This window comes from Tupaia chinensis, unplaced genomic scaffold (genome assembly GCF_000334495.1).
Source record: "Tupaia chinensis unplaced genomic scaffold, TupChi_1.0 Scaffold000532_1, whole genome shotgun sequence".
Lineage (NCBI taxonomy): Eukaryota > Metazoa > Chordata > Mammalia > Scandentia > Tupaiidae > Tupaia > Tupaia belangeri.
Genome location: NW_006160045.1, coordinates 9,034,166 through 9,055,552, shown reverse-complemented (window position 1 = coordinate 9,055,552; position 21,387 = coordinate 9,034,166). Strand labels below are relative to the sequence as shown.

The 21,387-nt window shown below is 37.0% G+C and overlaps 1 protein-coding gene across 1 annotated transcript in view; it reads left to right on the top strand.

Annotated features, from left to right (window-relative positions):
- DNAH14 (dynein axonemal heavy chain 14) overlaps positions 1 to 21,387 on the top strand; it is a 261,709-nt gene that overhangs the window by 162,150 nt on the left and 78,172 nt on the right. Inside the window, 8 exon segments of the mRNA XM_027775206.1 lie at positions 181 to 348; positions 1,462 to 1,632; positions 5,667 to 5,834; positions 6,616 to 6,708; positions 11,753 to 11,950; positions 15,485 to 15,646; positions 17,051 to 17,242; positions 18,534 to 18,715. Of these exon segments, the coding sequence (XP_027631007.1) occupies positions 181 to 348; positions 1,462 to 1,632; positions 5,667 to 5,834; positions 6,616 to 6,708; positions 11,753 to 11,950; positions 15,485 to 15,646; positions 17,051 to 17,242; positions 18,534 to 18,715 (1,334 nt within the window).

Here is a 21,387-nt window from a genome sequence, read left to right as displayed (position 1 = left end):
TTTCCATTGTGTCTATTAAATGTTTTTTCCTGAGCCCCTCCATTTCACTCAATTATTAATATTTCTCCTGAAAGTAATCCTTCATTATAGCACACGACTCATCTTTTTAATAGCGGCCAGCCAGAGATGATCTATACTAAAAATTTTTGGCAAACTAAATTGTGCAATTTTTTTTTTAAGGCTCATTTGGGAATGTATTTCTCTGTCAATAACTTTACATCTGACGTTCAGAAAAGCAAGGATCAGATAACGTCTTGTTGCCTAGCTATATACTATCGAGTATGTCAGAGCATGTTGCCAACTCCAACAAAATGTCACTACATGTTTAATCTTCGAGATTTGTATAAGGTGTGTATTAAAATTCACTCTCAAGCTTACTTTTAAAATTCAAATTGAGGAGATACTGTTTTACTGAATCAATTCTCCCCTCCCCAACTCGCCTCTCCTTTCTCTCCATTTCCCTACTCACTGGCTGTCAACATTAAATCCCTAGAAGGGAAAAAGTGAAATTCATGTTGGTTGATGTTGCATTTATTAGCAGCTTATCCCATGAGTTAGTTGAAAAGAGTTGTTAAAATAATTCTAGGAAGAGAATTCAATGATGAAACCACTAAAACTGTTAGAATACTGTCAAACTCACCAGGGAAAGAAATGGCAAGGTTATACATGTATTTTGGTTTCACTTCATTTCTGGTTTCACTTCATTTCTGAGATTTGACTATAGTCAGAATATGAAAATATATGCATTTTATAAACATGCTTGAATTTTCATATTTTTTCAATGGATGGGACCAGCAGTTAGCGTAATGGCTATGTCACTGGACTCCCATGTAGTCAACCGCCATTCGAGTCCCAGGCCCAGTGGCTTAAACTCATGCCGGGCGCATGTGCATGCGTGCCCAAGATCCCTAGTGGAGAATGGAGGAGAAGGGTTTGCGGCATGGCCACCACCCCACCCCCGGGGGTGATTTCTCACTTTGTCTCTCTGTCTCTTTCTTGTGAGTGCACGTGCCCTATGACAAAATAAATAAATAAACAAACCTCTCCATATTTTTTTTTAATGGTTCTGGTTTAGACTTGGTAATTGTTAAAATTAAAAAGAAAAAAAACTCCTGAATTTGATAACTTTCTTAGACCTAAATAGCATATTTAATCTTTGAAATAGGCTATAAGGATTTTTTAAAATACAAATCATATCACTATTAAGAAATACCTCTATACCACTTCCACTACCTTGCGTTCATGTCAGGACCATGGTCAACACTTGTGGCTTTCCCTCCTAGCAAGGCCTTCATTAGATGTGGCTAAGGAGTGTCTAAACTCCCTCCCTATAAAAATAGGGGCTTTTACCTTGAATAATTGCTCCTATTTTTAAGGTATATAAACCTACAAAAATCAATATACACTTCACATACTACCCTGCTAATGTTTTTAAAAATGTAATTTTTAAATTTCTACTAGCTTCTCCTCGGACTGCTGCAAGCTGACAGGGCGATTATTAACTCCAAAGAGATGGCTGCTCGGCTCTTTGTTCATGAAGCCGCCCGAGTCTTTCATGATCGCTTAATTGAACCCACTGAAGAAAGCCTTTTCTACCAGTTGCTTTCAAAGGAACTTGAGAACTATGTTAAGGTAAACTTATATTTGAAATTTTTTTAATGGAGTCTTGGACAAAAATGTTTCTTGAAAGTTCTTAAAGAAACTTTAACAATGTCATTTGAAAGTGTCTAAAAGTACAGATTGAAATGTGATAGAGACAATAGATATGTTCAGAGCCTTCGCTCATGCTCCTGGTCTCTTAGGCACCTCAAAACTGATCATTTTTGACCAACAGGTGGTATAGTGGTTAAGGCACTGGATCCCACAGGGCCAATTCTATGGGTTCAAGTCCTAGACATGATGGCCTGAAAAACATGCTGGGCACATGTGAGTGCATGCCTATAATTCCAAGAGGAAAATGGAGAAAAAGAAAATGTAGCATAGCCATCCTCCCTGAGGGTGATTTCTCACTTTCTGTCTCTATCGCTCTGTCTCTCTCTGGCAAGTGCACATACCTTATGTATGTATGGCAAAACAAACTAAAAATAAAAATAAATAAATAAATAATGTTCTAAGAAAAATACATATTTAGAAGGAAAAAAAATTATCATTTTTCTCCAGGACTAGAAGAACTGTCCACTTTCTTGATATCAATACCCTTTTCCATTCCTTTGAAATTTAGTTTCCTCACTGCCTACCTTTTAATCCAGGTTAAAAAGAAAAAGTCTCAGTAAACTGAGTCACACTAAAGGGACTGTGACTAAACAGAGTAGTGTACTAGACTTCTTTGCTAGCTTCATTCCAGAGAATTAGGGAGAATGTTTCTTTTCTTCCCTATTTTTCTCTTCTTTGGTGATGCCACTTTCTCTCACCCTGCTAATGGAAGTCCAAGAAATATAATACATGTATGCATATAACTCAGAACATACATAGTATATACAAATGCATGTAAATCTATGTCTCTGCATGTATTTATATATGCATGCATACATATGTTTGTGAGATAAGTCACAAATTCAGAAAGAGCCTAACAATTCTTCTTGTATACTCTCATTATCACTTTCTTTTTATTAATTAATTATTTTCCTATATACCTTTAATTGTCTTATGGCACACAATATGGTTTTTCAAAGCATACACGCAGTGTGTGATAGTCAAATCAAAAAGATTACTATCTACATTGTTTCCAATAAAGAACCCTGCATTAGTTTATGTGAAATGCTTCCTACTTGATTCATTTTGCACAGTATTGTCTTGGAGGTCTCTTACAAGTCCAGAAAATTTTTATGATTTTTTTTTCTATTTCTATGAAGAATACCAATGGTGATTTGATAGGAATCACATTTGTAAATTAGTTCAGGTAGAACTGACATTTTAATTATATTGATTCTTCTGATCTAAGAACAAGGAAGGTCCTTCCATTTATTGGTATCACCTTCAATTTCTTTTTTCAGTGTTTCATAGTTTTCCTTGTAGAGGTCTTTCACTTCCTTGGTTAAGTTTATTCCCAAGGTGTTTTTGTTTTGTCTATTTTGGGTTTTTGGGTATTTTTTGGCTATTGTAAACAGGGTTACTTTTTTCAATTTTGCCTCATTCATTCATTATTGATGTATAAAAACATAATTTTTGTATATTGATTTTGTATATACTGCAATTTTACTTATATCATTTATCACTTTATTTTAATCTAAGATTTCTGCTCTTCGGCCCAGAAATTTCTTGATAAAATTATTCATGTTAATCCATATTGCTCCACCTACCCTCCAATCTTTAAAAAAAAAAAAAAAATCTGGCAAAATCAGCTTTGCATGAAGCTCATCTTTCTCTATGTCCATATCCATCACTTCCACTCAGTCATCTAGACTACTACAAGATCCATCTCGGGTTTTTTGTTTGTTTGTTTGTTTGTTTGGGATGCATCTTGGGTTTTTTGTTTGTTTGTTTGTTTGTTTGTTTGCCTCGTCGAGGCTACTCTTTGGTAATGCCTCAGAATCACTGTCCCTACTTTCCTTTACTCAGTTACTAGAAATCTCTAGCTGACTCTTCCATTCACATTTCTTTCCTAAAAGCCTGAGAAGCAATGGAATACAGAGATTATAAACACAGAATTTCCCCAAGTTCAAAGCCCAGCGCTTCTTCATTTATGAGCTGTATATCCTTGGGCAAATGATCCCTTTGTGTCTTTGTTTCCTCATCTCTAAATTATTGGGTAATTAGAACTGTGGGAAGAATAAGACTAATTTGCATAAAATGTTTAGAACAGTTTCTAAAACATAGTAAGTGCTTAATAAATGTAAGTTACCATAATACTGAAATAAACTAGACCTTACATCTACATTTCAAATATAAGCAAGTGGTTTCATGGAAAGAGCCCGAACTTTAGAGCCGGACCTTGACTTAACTTCTAAATATATCTCATGTTACTCGACATTTCATACTCAGCATGTCTAAAACCATTCCCAATCACTTTCCATTGTACTTTTTCTACCACCAAGATACCATGCTCTAGTGTTCCCTTCCACCACGACTGGCATGACTGTCTAAACCTCCTTCTGTATCAGAAATCTGAGCATCTCACTCCACATGCTAGCCATAATACAACACAATTTCTATTGCCTCTGCCTTTATACTTACAGACCCTTCTCTTGGTTCTATCCTCGCTATCTTTCCAGATTCACCTTCCCAGAACATTATACTAAGTGTAATAACCCAAGTATAGAAAGGCAGATACTGCACACTATCACTTACATGTGTAATCCATGGCAGTTAAATTTCACAGAATCAGAACAGAATGGTGGTTATCAGAGACTAGCTAGTATGGGGATTGGAGAAATGATAGTCAAAGGGTACAAAGCTTCAATTAGACAGGAAGAATAAATTTGTTTGTTTTAATCTATTGCATAGCATGGTTAATATGGTTGTATATATAATACAGTACACTATGCACTTCACAATCACTAAAAGTAAATTTCAAATGTTCAAAAATAAATATTTAAGATGGTGGATATATTAACTTATTTACTTCTTATTCTAGTCATAAATCATAATGTCACTTTGTGTCCCACAAACAAATGTGGACTCTGCCTCTAAGTGCCTTATAACCTAATAGATGCAATACATTTCCATAGATGCTATGACCAACCTATGCACATACCACAATAGTGGGATAAAAGAAGAAAGAGTAATGCTTACTGTCTGGTTTTAAGGGATGGCAAAATGGCCTGACCTCAAAGAGAAGGTAGCTCATGACCTTCATATAAAAGATAAGCAAAAGTATGCCAACTGGGCCAGGAAAGCAAGTGTACAAACTTGCAGAATTATATTGGTGATTAACAATTGATGAGGGAGATTTTTTTCTTCACAGATCGTTGGTGGAACTACAAGTTATTTCCAATACCAAGGTTTTTAACCTGGCGTCCAAAGATCTGTGATAGAAGTGAATTTTAATACGTTTGGTTTCCTTTATCATCTTTATATTTTACTATATGCATTTTAAAATATGCCAAAAAGAAATCCACTGCACGAAATAGATTAAGAACCCCAAGTCCTAGATCCATTGTGCTAGAAGCTTCTCTGACACAAATGATCACAGGTAGAATATGCTATTAACAGTGTTAAAAAAAATTTTTCCTAAGTGACATAAAAGTGGTTTATTTGAGTTTGGCTTAAGATGAATTACCCAGATAAACAAATTTCTAGTTTTCCAGATGAAAATGGCAACCAAAAAAGCTGGCTTATGAAACAGAAAGAAGTGTCAGAAGAGGAGGAAAATATTTGTTGTTTATTAAAAGTTTATACCTATTCATTTAAAATAATACAGGCAACTGATTTTTTAGAACTTATTCTTTATATCACAAACTCAAGAACTCAGGAAGAAAAATGGGGGTTATAATTCTAGAACTTAAAATCCTTTTGCAGCAACACAGCTTGCTTACAGTAAAACCAAAATTTGGCTTTTGGGGAAGTCACCCTAACAGATGTGGGGTATAATCAAAGTCTCAGGCGTATGCTTTACTGAAGCCTTTAACCCTTAATTAGAGCTTTACTCCACAGACTTGTCTAGACTGTTCTTTCACATCTCCCCCTTTTGATCTTTCACATAGTGTTAACTTCTTATCTTACAATAGATTCAATGGACTCAAGAAAACTTGATGAATGACTCAACTGTATTTGTGGACTTCTTGGATCTGAACAAGTCTCATAGAAGAAAAGTCTATCAGAATACTAACGACTATGATAAACTTGCCAGTGTACTTAATGAATTCCAAATCAAGCTGGGTTCAGCATCTTTGGAGGTAAAGACATACAGTACATAAAAATCTGAAGAGTACTAGACCATCATGTCATATCATCTCTCAACCTTCATTTAGCCATTTGCTACACACACACACACACACACACACACACACACACGCGCGTATAGCAAATTCAATATTTAAGATAAACATTCGTACGTGTAAAAGAGGAGAGAGGATAAATATGCAATCAGATTTCAAAGATGATCATTAGTAATAGTTTTATCTCATTTTATTTTAAAGACAAGGTGCACAACTGAGGCTTAGGAAATTGAATGGATCGAGTTAATGAAGTTAAGAAATGCAAATGTGTGTGACAACAAGAGCCAGATTTGCAGCAAGGGACAACAGAAGGATCATGGCTTTTTACATCTTTCTTTCCCATTATTGCCGTGGGAAGAGATATGTAGAACAGACACACCAACAAAAGCAGATAAGGCAAACCAAATTTTTAAGTCTCTTCCTTCTACAACTTGTCTACCTGCCAAAACAGGGCAATGGAAAAGCAAACCAGATGCTCTTGTTCTCCTCTTCATTCTTGTCCTTCAACCCTGTGACCCCTCCCCCAATATTACTCACAAGAATATTAGCATAAGGCCGATTCTCACAGTGCAAATTTACTTTCCCTAAATGTTAAGGTAAACCAGATTACTGGATCTAGCCCACTGGATTATCAGAATAATCATTCTCATTCCTATATCCTTGTATATGAAACCACAATACACATTCAATTTTTTTCCTACACATATAATCAGGTTATTTGTCTTGCTTCCTCCACTAGATTTCTCATTCCATTGTGTTCTTCAAGGAAGCTATACAACACATCACAAGAGCTACGAGAGTCCTTCGACAACTAGGGAATCACATGTTACTGGTAGGAATACATTTTCCAGATGTTTTTAAGTTTGCACAATAAATTAAGAAAGTCCAATATGATCTACTATACTCACAGAAGTTTTGTTTATCCAAACTTTATGGGAAAAAATAGTAATTGAGTCACAGGAGAGGATCTTTGTCCTCTCTACAGTTTGCATATACATTTGTCATTACATAAAAATGTTATTTGCTTTTGGAAGGCTTTTAACATGGATAAAATGAATGAGTCTGGCACCATCTGTAGTATAGCCCCAGCATTAATACAGTATCTGTGCAAAAAGTAAGACACTTGCTTGAATATTGATTCAGAAGCATAAGCCTCGTACAGTTTTTCCTTCTCATGAAAACAGGTGGAAGTTAACATTTTGGAAAATTCCCAAATGCTTCAAATAGAGAAAAACATTTGTAAGCTAAAAAAAAAAAAAAATCCAACACATTTAGTCAATTACATAAAGCACATTATTTATAACTGTTATTATTGGGTCTTTGGGAAAGCCAAGATGTATTCTATGTTTTTTGTGCAAAAATGCACCATGACTTTTTTGATGTCCTGATACTTATGCCTAATATTTATTTTATACTTACAACAGTTTAGTTTTTAATGTATGCATTTATGCCCCTTTTTTTCCCCCAAAAGATATTCATTTAGACAGATATGTATAAAAAGATTAATGAAAAGGAATTAAAAATGGAAAAACAATTTTAAAAAAAGGGAAATCTTCCCAGCACTGAAACTCTTCCCTTACTGACCTTTCCCATTTCATAAATGACATCACATACATCTACCACTCTAGCCAGAAACCCAGGACTTAGTCATCACTCTTCCATCCCTCCTATTTAGTCTATCAATAACTCCTGGCAATGCAACTTCTTCAAAATGTATTTTAAATATCCCCACTTCTCTGCATCTCCACAGCTACCTCCCTCTAATGGATATTAATGGATAATCAATTCAACAATGATAGCTAGAGACTTTAGGCCCTGTCCCCCAATCATGGTTAGAGCAACCAGGTAAAAAGTCAACACGGATATAAAGACTTGAACAGTGTTGTAAAACAACTTGATTGAATGAATGTGATAGAAGACTTCACCCAATAAGAGCAAAATAAGCATTCTTCTGAAACGAACATGAAACATTCCTCAGAATGACCTTAATAAATGTAAAAGAATTGAAATCAGTCAAAGTGTATTTTCTGACCAAAACCTGGAAGCAAACAAGATGTCCTTCACTAAGCAAATGATAAGTGAACTGTGGTACATTTATACAAGGGAATAGTATTCAGAGACAAAAACAAACGAGCTATCAAGCCACAAAAAGACAGGATGAATCTTAAAGCCTTTTGCTAGATCAAAGTAACCAATCTAGAAAGCCTACATGTGATGTAAGTCTAATTATATGGCATTCTGGAAAAGACAAAACTATGGAGATGTTTAAAAGTTTAATATTTGCCAAAGGTTGGTGGGAAGATGAAACACCCAACATTTTAATTTAAGAGAGATTTTTGCTGTAGGTCATGTGCACTGGCCAGGGAGACAGAAAGTGAGAAATCACCCACTGGCAGGGATGGCCATGCTGCAATCCCTTCTCTTCACTCTCCTCTCAAGATTTTGGGCATGCACACATGCGTACCTAGTGTGGTTTTAAGCCTCTGGGTCCTGGACTCGAACCATGGTCAACTGTGTGGGAGTCCAGTGACATAACTATTACATCATCTGCTGGTCCCAACATGGAAAATTTTTAGGGTGGTAAATATTCTATATGATACTGTAATGGGTAATTTGACAAAACCTATAGTATATTACAGTACAAAGAACGAACCTTGATACAGTACATGTAAATTTGAAAAAATCCCTTAGAAGATCTGGGGATCACAGGATGGAATGTAGGATGTGAACAACCAAGCCACATTGCAAATACGTGAAACAAATCCAATGAAGAAGATCAGGGGAAAAAGAAATTTGGAAATGAGTGGAGTCCATAAGACTAAAGACAAAAACAAACAAACAAATCTTTACAAAAGCAGTGTACTCCAATTAAAGTTGTTTCCCAAGGGGATAAGGTTATTTAATCTGATAGCACAATACTGGAAGTAAATAGTAAAGTAATGGATGACAGATGGTGGGGGCCAGTTTTCTCACTGCTGGAGTAGCAGCTTACAGATACACAAGAAGAGGCTAGAATGATCCAGAGAGTAATGTTGGGTTGGAGTTAGAGTCAAATTGAACTTCTGCTTAGCTTTTACTATAGGTTATGTATATAGATTTATATAAATGTGTGCATACAAAGCTTAGTACATACTATGGCATGGATATAATAGCTTGGGTCCCAAAGCAAGGATGGTGACAGGCAGGACCAACAGATGATGTAATGGATACGTCCTGGAATTCCCATGTAGTCGACCACAGTTCAAGTCCAGGACATGGCAGCTTTAAACTCACGCCAGACACGTGTGTGCATTCCCAAAATCCCAGGAGGAGATTGGAGGATTGGAGATTGTGGCACGGCCATCTCCCCCAGGTGGGGATTTCTCACTTTCTGTCTCTCTGTGTCTCTGGCAAGCATGTTCACCTTATAGCAAAAAATCTCTCTTAAAAAAAAAGAAAGAAAGAAAGAAAGAAAGAAAGAAAAAGAAAAAGAAAAAGAAAGAAAGAAAGAAAGAAAGAAAGAAAGAAAGAAAGAAAGAAAGAAAAAAGAAAAGAAAAGAAAGAAAGAAAGTTAAACAGCTGCCCTCAGGTAGACCTTCCTATTTCTGCCTGGAGGAAGGGGATCACAGTGTGGCCAGACTATACAGTGGGTGCTTCTTTCCTCCCTCTCTCTCTCTTTCTCTCACGTGCACCCATGTTCTATCATGGGTAAAAAGGGGGAAAGTGCACAGTTTAGAAGGGGGGAGAGAGTAACTTCACAGTGGGGAAACTTGACAAACAGTACTTCACCGAAGTGATCCAGGTCATCATCAAAAGGGACAAATCATGTTGATGGTGCATCTTCTTGAAATAATATGAAGAAAATAGCACTTTACACCTTAAGAACATATAACTCCAGTCTAATCAAGAGAAAAACATCAATAAATGTCCCAGTAGTGGGACATTCTGCAAAATACCTAACAAGTACTCCTTGAGATGGTCAAGGTCATCAGAAACAAGGAGAGTCTAAGAAACTGTCACAGCTAAAAAGACATGGCTACTAAATGTACTGTGGGGACCCTAGAGGGGTTCTTGAAACAGAAGGACATTAGTTTAAAAAAAAAAATAAGGAAATCTGAGGAACGTGTGAACTTTCGTTAATAATAGAATATTAAAACTGGTTCAACTTCAACTGTCACAAATGTAGTATATTCATGTTACATGTTAAAATAGGGGAGTCTAGACATGCAGTACATGGCAATTCTTTGCACCAACTTGGCCGTATTTCTTGACAAATATAAAACTCTTTTAAAATAAGTTTATTTCTTAAAATTACAAAAGACTTGAATAGATGTTTCCCCAAATTAGATGCACAAATGGCTAATAAGCCCATAAAAAGATGTTCAATATCATTAATCATTAAGGAAATGATATAACAATACATACTCATCTGAGATAACAATACATACTCATCTGAGCAGCTACAATATGATCAAAAAGATAGTCAACAACAAGTGTCGACAAGATTGTGAATAAACTGAACTCTCATATTTTTCTGGGGGCAATGTAACATAGTAAACCTACTTTGGAAAATGTTTTGGCCATTTCTCACATGTTGAACATAGATTTACCACTTCACTGAGCAATACCATTTCTATGTATCTACACATGAGAAAGAATTTAAAAAAAAAAAAAAGTCCATTCAAAATTGTGTGTGCAAATACTACTAGCATTATTCATAATAGCCAAGAAGTGAATATGATCCAAATGTCTATCAATGGCCAATAGGTAAATAAAATGAGTATGTCCATCCAATAAAATACCATTCAGAAATACGAAGACATGAACCACTAATATACAACTACATGAACAACACCAACAAAAAAAAAAAAAAAACATTATATGCAGTAAAACAAATCAGATGTGATGGACAGTTCCATTTATATGAAATGCCCATGCCCAAAAAACAAATAGAGACAGAAAGCATATTGGGAGACTGTGTAGGCCTGGGGACTAACTGAACACGGGTTTGAGAGAGCTTTTTGGAAGGATGGGAATATTCTAAACTGGATTATAGTAAGTAAGAGTTGCATACATCTATAAATTTACTAAAATTTATTGACTTACAATTAAGACAGGTGTAGTTTGCAAGTTATATTTCAATAAAGTTGTTTTTTTAAAATATATTTATAGATATATTTTATAAAGAGAGATTTGTGTTATAGGACACATGCGCTTGCTAGAGAGACACCAAGAGACAGGAAGTGAGAAATCACCCCCCAGCAGGGATGGCCACACTGCAATCCCTTCTCCATTTGTCTCTCAGGATCTTGGGCATGCATGCATATGCACCCAGCATGAGTTTAAGCCGCTGAGCCTGGGACTTGAACTGCAGAGAACTACATGGGAGTCCAATGATGTAACCATAATGCCATTTGCTGGTCCCTAAAAGGCAATACTTTACATGGGAGTCCAATGACGTAACCATTATGCCATTTGCTGGTCTCTAAAAGGCAATACTTTGTCATCAATGCCAATGAACATTTATTAAGTGCCTGTTGCTCAAAATAAATGGGTCAAGGCCTACTAGTTTCTTACAAATCAAGTATCAAATATTGTCAGTGATGTATGATTATTTAAAATCTATTTGTGCTATTTTTCTAGAGTATGCTATCTTTCTGGCTAAAATTATCTCATATTTCAAGAGCCCATGAAAAGATAAACTATTGATTGTGGATGAGTACCTTACAAAGCTTTGCTAACATACTTAAGTTTAATATACTTCCCCAAAAAGTTATACATTAAAATAATCTGAGGTATTTCTATCAAAATTTCTAGCACAAATAAATAGAAAATTATATACTGAAAGATTCCCAGAAAAGATTAGAATAATACATTGGATTTTTTTCTCCCCAAAGATTTGAATAGATGGATGTGGAAAAGACACTTGTGCAACCATGGCCTGTTATTTGGCAGAACACAAACCATATCAAATGTCTATGACTCACAATTATTCTTACGTAGAATTCAAGGAAATCTTTAAAAAGGTGTTTATTCAAGCAGGGCTAGAAGGAAACCCTACTGTAGTGATGGTTGGTAATTTAAACCTAGAACAAGTAAGTACTTTTTTGCCTTTGTTATTTGCCAAGTTTTTATATTTATGTAGTATCCTCCCCCATGATTTTTTTAAAAAATTAAAAAAATTTAAAGTATTTATTTAGCTTTATTTATTATTATTATTATTTAATTTGACCAGAGAGAGAGAGAGAAAGGGAAAGTGAGAAAGCAAGCTATCAGGTCCAGGACTCAAACTGCAGTTAGCCATGTGGGAGTCCAGTGCCCTTAACTGCCATGCCACCTGCTGGCCTCAAACAATTATTTTATTCAATTTTATTATTTTTATTTATTTCTAATTTGACCAGAGAAAGAGAGAGAGGAATAAAGTGAAAAAGCAAGACATCAGGTCTGAGATTCAAACTGCAGTTGGCCATGTGGGAATCCAGCGCCTTTAACCACCAAGCCATCTGCCAGTCCCTCTCCCTCATGAAATTTAATAATGGAACAAAAAGAAAGTATCTATAATCCTGCTAGCCTACCATATCAATTTTTTTCATTGTCTAATTCAGTCATAGCCCACAAAGGTTATAATCTATTGTAATCACACCTAAATTATTCTGAATAAACATTACAATGAATGTATTTTCTATATCTTTATCATTTTCATTTTAATTGATAAATTGGAAATAATTTCCATATGTAGTTGAAGTCATCAATCTTCCATCAGAACTATTGGGTTGTTGGGAAAGTCATGATGCATTTTTGCATAGAAAAACAAACAAAAAAAACACATCATGATTTTTCCTGATGACCTAATAGTTTTGTAATCTGTATTTTTTTAAATAATTATTTGTTTAATTTTATTTATTCCTTCATTTATTTTTTAATTTGACCAGAAAGAGACAGAGAGAAAGAGGGAAAGTGAGAAAGCAAGCCACCAGATCCAGGACTCAAACCATGGTCACCCATGTGGGAGTGTTCAGTGCCTTAACCACCATGCCACCTGCTGGTCCCTGTAATCTGTATTTTAAAAAGACTCTTGGGGCCAGACTGTGGTGCAGTAGTAAATCACAGCGTGAGGCAACCCTGTATGGGTAGGTTTCTGGCGCAAGTCTAGAGATCTCCCTGAGTATACCAGGCACACACCTGACCATGATCCAAGGCTGGTCAAAGATCAAGGGGGGATTATGTTGTCAGGACTCTGTTGGGGCTTCTCTCTGTCTTTTTCACTCACGGAATAAGTAAATAGATAAACTTTAAAAATACTCTTGGGGCCAGCAGGTGGCATGGTGGTTAAGGCTGCTGGGGTCCCACATGGCTGACTATGGTTCGATTGCTGAACCTATTAAAAAAAAAAAATAGTGACAATGAATAAAATTAAATAATTCTAAAAAAAGAAAATTAATACCCTCATCTGTATCCACTGTCTGTAATCTATGATTACATGTGTAATCTACAGTATGCTCTGTTTCTCTCCTTTTATCTTTTTTCTGCTCTATTATCACCATTAGGATTTTTCTTGTAGAATATACCTTTTTTCATGTACAAGGAAAAAAGCTAATAACTTACTTTTTTTTGTTTAAGGCTTTTGCCATAGGGTGCAAGTGCTTGCCAGAGATAAGAGAGAGAGAGGAAAAGTGAGAGATCACTCCCCAGAGGGATGGCCATACTGCATCCCTTCTCCTCCATTTAGTAGTATCTTAAATTTAAAAATCTTCCTGGGATTTTTGGCACACATGCACACATGCTCAGTGTGATTTTTAAGCCACAGGGTCTGGGACTTGAACCACAGTTGGCCATATGGGAATCCAGCACCTTAACCTCTATGCCACCTGCTGGCCCCCTAATAACCTTTTTAAAAACTGTTATTTTCCCATAGCTAGAACATAAGTAGGAATGGCATCACAGATTGTATTTACTGCTTTGTGACAAAAAGGAACATTATTTATGATACAGACATATAAAGTTATGAGTTTGGTTTCAAACCCTCATCCTGTTTTTCTGCTAATGTTAGGCCTCTCTTCCTAGTTCTTTTCTTTTTTTTCTTTTCATCTCTTATTTTGAGAGTAAATCCAAGTGTCATGTTGTACCTGCTGTACTCAGTAATACCCAGTTTTCCTGCTTTATCTGTATGTTCTTCTTCCCTGAAATTTATATATCCTGTTCTTTTGATCTAGTTAAGGTTTCTACTATATGCTTTCTTTCTGGATTTCAGAAGGTATAGTTTCTCCCATGTCAGGAACCCACTGTTCTAATTTTTTTTTTTTTAAACACCAGAGAGCATGAGGGAGAGAAAGCAAACCCCAGTAGGGTCTGATCATGCTGCAATCTGTTTTCCAACCCTTCTCCATCCTGCTATGATCCTGGGTATACAAACCTTTTTGGCATGTTTTTCAAGCCACCAGATCCAGGTCTTGAACTCCAGCTGGCCATGTGGGATTCAGCTTCCTTTGCACAGCACTTATCCACTGCACTGTGGAGCCAGACCCCCACTGTTCCAATTTAATAAATTATTTTTCAGAAAACCATTTCAAGCCAAGGCTGAAGTGACTATGGTCCCTCTGTTCCCATGTTTCTCAGGACTTCAAGGTCATTGGCTCTGCCTTCTATACTTTCTTTTTTTTTTTTTTTGAGAGAGAGATTTTTGCTATAGGGCGCGTGTACTCGCCAGAGAGACAGAAAGCAAGAAATAACCCTCCAGGGGAATGGCCACACCACAATCCCTTCTCCTTCATTCTCTCAGGATTTTGGGCATGCACACACATGCACCCAGCATGAGTTTAAACCACCGGGTCCAGGACTCGAACCTGGAAGTCCAGCAACATAGCCATTATGTCAACTGCTAGTCCCTGCCTTCTATACTTTCTAGGTTATTTTGGTAATACTGCTTTTCATGCGACTCAAAAAGAGTGGGTAAGAATCAAGTCAATGTTAATACTTCTCCAACTCTTCTGGTAGAGTTTCTCTCACCACTTATTTTCCTGTTGGCTTTCCCATAAGATTTCTAACCCTATATAGAAATGAACTTGCTTACATTTAAATAATCCTTCAGCCATATTTTTCTACTTTGTCTATTCTTCAAACTCAGATGGAGATGTACTAAGGACTTCTATGAACTGCTTGAACCAAGTTTCCTGCTCAATTCATTATAGTACCTACCCGTTTTTTAAAAAAAGAATTATTTAATTTTATTCATTCATTTATCTTAATTTGACCAAAGAGAGAGAGAGAGGAAGTGAGAAAGCAAGCCACCAGGTCCGGGACTCGAACTGTGGTCGGCCACCCTAACCACCACATCACCTGCTGGTCCCCCAGTACCTACCCTTTCATATTTCTTGCCCCAGTGCCTAACACAGGTGTTTGGCATACTGTCAGTAACAAGTAGATGTTTTTCTAATGTTTGCATGAACGGATGAATGAATAAAGCTTATTTTGACTCAGGAAAAAAATCTTTGATGGGTTTGAATTAAAATGTTAGCTTTAAAAAAAAAAAAAACTTTTCTGTTACCCTTAATCATTATTTCAATTGTTGTGTTAAGAGTAGATTATACAAATAATTTACTCATTCTGATTAAACTTATGTTTCACTTAAGTACTCATTTTTGGAAGATTTGAACTGTATTATCAATTTGGGAAAAATACCTGACTTGTTTGAAAATGAGGAGCTGGACTCTATTATAAAAAAGATAAGAATCCTTTTTGAACAGCTGAGTCATGTGGATGACAGACAATCTTTGCTTTCATTCTTCCAAAAGGTAATTTTCTGTGGGCTGGCTAATATCAAAGTGGCATGTTAAATTAAAACCATGTTTATAATTCTGTACATGATTTTCAAATTGGATATATATTTTCAAGTTGGATATAATTTATTTACTTCTGAGTTTAAACTAAAATAATGACCACAATACCTACACATACAGACACACCATACCTTTAGGTGGGCCAAAGATAAAAGAGATTTAGAGCCTGGCTGGCTATTAATGATTTAAAAAATATATATATATAGCAACAGCTGGAGGCAATTAAATGAAAAACTCCTAATGTTATTTTTTACACTGAGATTCTTTCTTAATGAGGTTTTTATTTCAGCTATATTGGTAACAAATCTGGGAAGGCAAGAAACAAGAATTTTTCACCCCTTTGAATAGCCCTAAAATTGATCAGGATGGGACAGATACAGAAAGAAATTGGTCATGTCAACAGGTGATTGTACTGGATCATTGGGAACATCAAGATGTGTTCTTCTATGTAAAAATATGATTTTTCCAATGACCCAGCGGAATGAACTCAGAAACAGAGTAGCTGTGAAAGAACTGTTTAAATGAGAGCTATAGATATCAATGTATAGATATATTTAGATATCAATATATAGAAACTGACGTAGGCTTTCTACATCTTTGACACGAGATGACTGACAAATAGCTTAGTGAATGGGTAGACATGATTACCCAAACCAAAATGTTCACTGGGGAAAGACCACAAGTCACCTTATTTCTGTCAAAAATAATAATACTAATGGGCTAATAGGAATGCTGCTTGAGTTAGCCCCTCAGAGCTACATAAGTTTCAATTTTTCATTTGCACCTATGAACCTATCTGGTTCAAAACCTGGGTGGGAATTATTTCTCTGTATAAGCCCATCCCTGAACACATTCAGAGAGACAACCTTTTGAGAAAGCCCACTCCCCGTCTCCCAGGTGCTGTCATCTGTAGTAGTCTTCCTCCTCAACAAACTTCATCGGTCATGATTTGGCTTTTCGGGTGGTGAGTGACTGATTCCTGTTCAGTACCTAGCTTGGTGTAATAGCAATCTGATGTAAGGTCTCCCACAGAAATCTAGCACTAGACCTCCTCGTAAGAACTCGTTTGTGCAGGGAATGTTCTGGGTGTAGTGCCTTCCCCAAAGAGGCCGCCCTGCTGGAGACAAGAGGGTGGGATCACATGAGCAGAACGTGTCTGCTTTCCTCAGAAGAGCTCTTCGGGATTACTAGCTACCTGGGAAGCACTCTGTTTATGACAGGCACTCAACACAATCATCGGTCTCTCGTTTACCCGTGAAGGAAAAAATTAAAACAAGTTTTTAATAAAACTTTCCATATTGTACTGTTTTCAAAGAAGTGGATGTCATTTTAACAACTTATACTTTCATTAATTTTCAGAGAATATATAAAAATCTTCATATTTTTATGATCATGAGTCCTGTGGGATCTAACTTTCGCCAAATTTGTAGAGTATATCCTTCCATGATTAGCTCCTGCACGATTGATTGGTATGAAAAGTGGCCAGAAGAAGCTCTCCTTATTCTATCCAACTCTTTCTTGAGAGAAAAGGTGGATTTAGAAAACAGAGAGGTAAATCTCTAAAGCAAGTGAAGTTTTCCCTTTATTAATAGCACCTGATAGTGGTATGTCTCTGAATAGCAATGAAGTCTAGATGAGCGAAACCAGGCAATACTTAGCAAATTATGAAATGGGTCAAATGTTTATCTTAATTGCTTATCAGTTCCCCATCTTTTGCCCCCCAATTCACCGTTTAAAAGGTTCCCAGATTTGGGGCTGGCAGGTGGCATGGTTGTTAAGGGCACTGGACTCCCTCATGGCTAATCGTGGTTCAAGTCTTGGACTTAGTGGCTTGCTTTCTCACTTTCTCTCTTGCCTCTCTCTCTGTCCCTTTCTGATTGAATTTAAATAAATAAATAACATAATAAAATAATTCTTTTTTAATAAAAAGATTCCCAGATTCTACCCTATCTGGGTTCTTTATTATTCTGAAAAGCAGATATCCATGAAAGAAAACAACCTCCAGTTGGCATATCAGATCCTAGGGTAAAGATGCTGCATATTCTGTGTATATCTTATGCCTTTTTTGGGCTTGGCTACAAATGCAAAACTATAAAAAAAAAAATGAGAGCAAGAGCACATCCCACAATACAAAATTATTAATAACTTAAAATTAATTAATCACAGTAAGAATTTATTCTAGAGAGCTTAACTGAAGAACCCATAAAACTGAGCTGACAGAAAAGAGGTAAGGAATAATATAAATGCAGAAGCCTGAAACTCAGTGTGGACCTAGAAAAGGGCTTGCCTCCTTATTTGTTCAAGTGTTCAAGGAAAGCAAAGGCTAAGAAAGCTAGAGACAGGGTAGATCCAGAAAGAAAAGGAAATTACGTTAAAGTGACCAATGACTGGCTACACTTGGTGAATCAGAGACGGATAACCAGGACTAGTTAATGCCTAAATTAGAATCTCTCCAGACCTCAGTAAAGGGCATACTTTTTCTACTCTAGTTTTACCCACTTACATATTCTTTGGGCCCTTATGTTTTTGTAGCTTCATTATATTCAAGGAAAAACAGAGTTGAGGCTGGTGTCCTAAATATTTGGATGATTATAGCAGAAAATGCGAATAAAGTCTAGAAGAATGTGTTTGGCATGCCATTAATCATTGACTGAATGGTTGCCCGTTCTATCCCAGCTATTAAAACTCATATGAATTTTATGTTCTTGGTTCCATTCTTCCAGAACTTTTCTCTACATTTTTACATCTCGGAAATGATAAACTATTTTTAAGTATTCACAGTGTTCCGTTTTATTCTTTACGTATATTTGGATTGCTTTGTCTTAATTCTTATTTTTTTCAGAATGTAAAAGAAAAACTTGCCCCAACATGTGTCCAAATCCACAAAAGTATAAAAGACTTGAATACAAAATACTTTCATGAAACTGGAAGATACTATTATATCACTCCCAGTAGCTACTTGCAATTTATGGAAACATTTGCACACTTTTTGAAGTCACGAGAAGAAGAGATGCAAACAAGGAGGTAAGACTTTGAGGCCAAATCAGAAGCATATATTTTATATTAGTATTTTATTTATAAAAGAGACACAAATACAACATGGCATGCCCATGGCCTTTATAGTGGGGGAAAACCAAATGTTGCATAAGATTTTAAAAGAGATAAGGTGAGGATCTTCTCCTGTGCATTTAAAGGTTGCCTAACAAGACTGATAGACTCAGCCAGTAAATAAACAGAGCTTTTGTTTGACTCCAACAGTTTGCTGCGTACATAGACAGTGAAAGAGTGGCTTCCACCCCATGTCTCCCATGGGATGACTACAACACAGAGAATGAGATACTGTGGCTGACAAGCCCATGCCATGCTGCAACTGAGCACTTTTACACCTGGTATCTGTACCTGGGAATGTGAGGGAGGAAAGATGAGGCAGAAAGCCTCAGATATGGGACCAGCAGATGGCGTAATGGTTACGATGCTGGACTCCCATGTAATCAACTGCGGTTCAAATCTCAGTTCAGTGGCTTAAACTCACACTGGGTGCATGTGTGTGTGTGTGTGTGTGTGTGCCCAAGATCCCGAGAGAAGAATGGAGGAGAAGGGACTGCAGTGTGGCCATCCCCGCTGGGGGATGATTTCTCACTTTCTGTCTCTGTGTCTTTCTGGTGAGCACATGTGCTCTGTAGCAAAACTCTCTCTTAAAACAAAAAAGAAAGCCTCAGATGGAGGAGACACTGAGAAACTGTCTCATGACAAGCTCCCAGGAAGTGGTGTAATTAGTGGGAAATGTCCTTGTAGCATCTGCTCATAAGGGTCCCCTGTTCTCTTATTCTGGGAGAATCAAGGATGTTCTGCCAAGATTTAGATTAGCTGCAGTTAAGCTCTGCCTACATGACCTATGGAGAGACATAAAATGCTGCCAAGGTGCCATTGCAGAACCATTGCTACACCAATCCAACCTGACCTGCCATGTATCCAGTTAAGAATTTTTTTTCCCAATAGTCCACTCCATCATATACCTAATTAATCATACTGATAGGGACTTGTACCAAATCTCTTTTGTCTTTGGGAACATTGGATGAGTGATCATGACTATAATTCTCACTTGGAGAACAGACCACAGACAGGCTCCCTATCTGGTGCCATGCCAGTTAAAAATGTTATTAATCCAGGTGTATCAAGAAGTATTGACATTCGCACATAGTCTGCCTCAACTGGCCAGTAGGAAGTCTAATGCAAGTTTTCATCAGCACTCATGCTACAGGGTCTAGATTAGTTTGTGTGGGACAGGAGAGTATAGCCTGTTGCAGAATGCCTATCCTGAATCTTTTTTTTTTTTTTTTTTTTTTTGGAGAGGTTTTTGCTATAGGGCACGTGCACTCGCCAGAAAGACAGACAGAGACAGAAAGCGAGAAATCACCCCCCATGGGGGATGGCCACACCACAGTCCCTTCTCCTCCATTCTCCTCTGGGGATCTTGGACACACACGCACACGCACCCAGTGTGAGTTTAAGCCACTGGGTCTGGGACTTGAACCACGGTCGACTACTTGGGAGTCCAGTGACATAGCCATTACGCCAACTGCTGGTCCCCCTGTCCAGATTCTTAACATTTCACACAAAGAATTGAATGAGACACATCAGTAGGCAAAGTAAAGGATAGTTTAAGTAAAAGTGCATTCCTTAGAGGTAGGCGCAAGTCAAGCGCAAGAGAGAAAGAGTGAATCCAGGACTCTGGTAATTGCTTTCCAAGAGGCTTATAATTCCTTAACTGGTTGCTCATTGGCTGGGCCCAGTCATTGCTTTCTTCCCATGGACTGTGTATCGAATGTGGCTGGGCCCACTGATTCGTCTCATTAGTTATATCAAGGGTGATGGGACCCACTGATTTATCTCACTGGCTATCAGCAAGACATCTCCCACTAAAAATCTCCTGCCTATATTATCTCAGTCAGAAATATTCTACCCCGATTTTTCTTTTTAATTAGCCACATAGGCATATGCTCCAGTCCTGTTACCTGCTTCTATTTTCCAGCTTTCTCCCTGCCTCATTTTCCCCAAGAAGTTTAACCTCATAAATCTTTTAGGGGCGCTGAAGGTGGTCTTAGGGGTGTTGCATGAGAGCAGTTAGAAGCCTAGTGATCCAGCGTTCATATAATTGTTTTATGCTGGAAGAGGTGTTGGCCTTACCTATCAGGGATCATGAAACTGTTGCCCTATATGATCTAGATGGAAGAGCAGGGACAGGTTGAAATAATCCTGAAGTATGTCATTGGGAAGGTGGTTGTTAGTGTTGGATGACTCACAGTAGGATCCAGTACATGTGCCAAGGGTTGGTTCCCTATGGTATGATCATTTATAATTTTTTTAGCCTTTATCTCAGCTAGGTGTCTATTTTTCATGTCTCAAATCCTCCAGTGGCTCACAAGCATAAGTTGTTTCTTTGGGGGGCAGTTTGCTATTGTTTTTGTTTTCCTATAAAGAGAGGGGTGCAAGCTTCACCCTAGAGAGATGAATGCAGCTATCTAATTCTGCTATTTTTAATGTTGAAGAGGTTGTTAGGATGACTGAAAAGAGGCCCTCCCTTTTAGAATTCAGTTGATCATTGAGATTTCCTTTTTTCCAAGTAATTTTTTTATTATGATTATGTTTTAATTTGCTGTAGGGCACATGCATTCACCAGAGAGACAGAAAGGGAA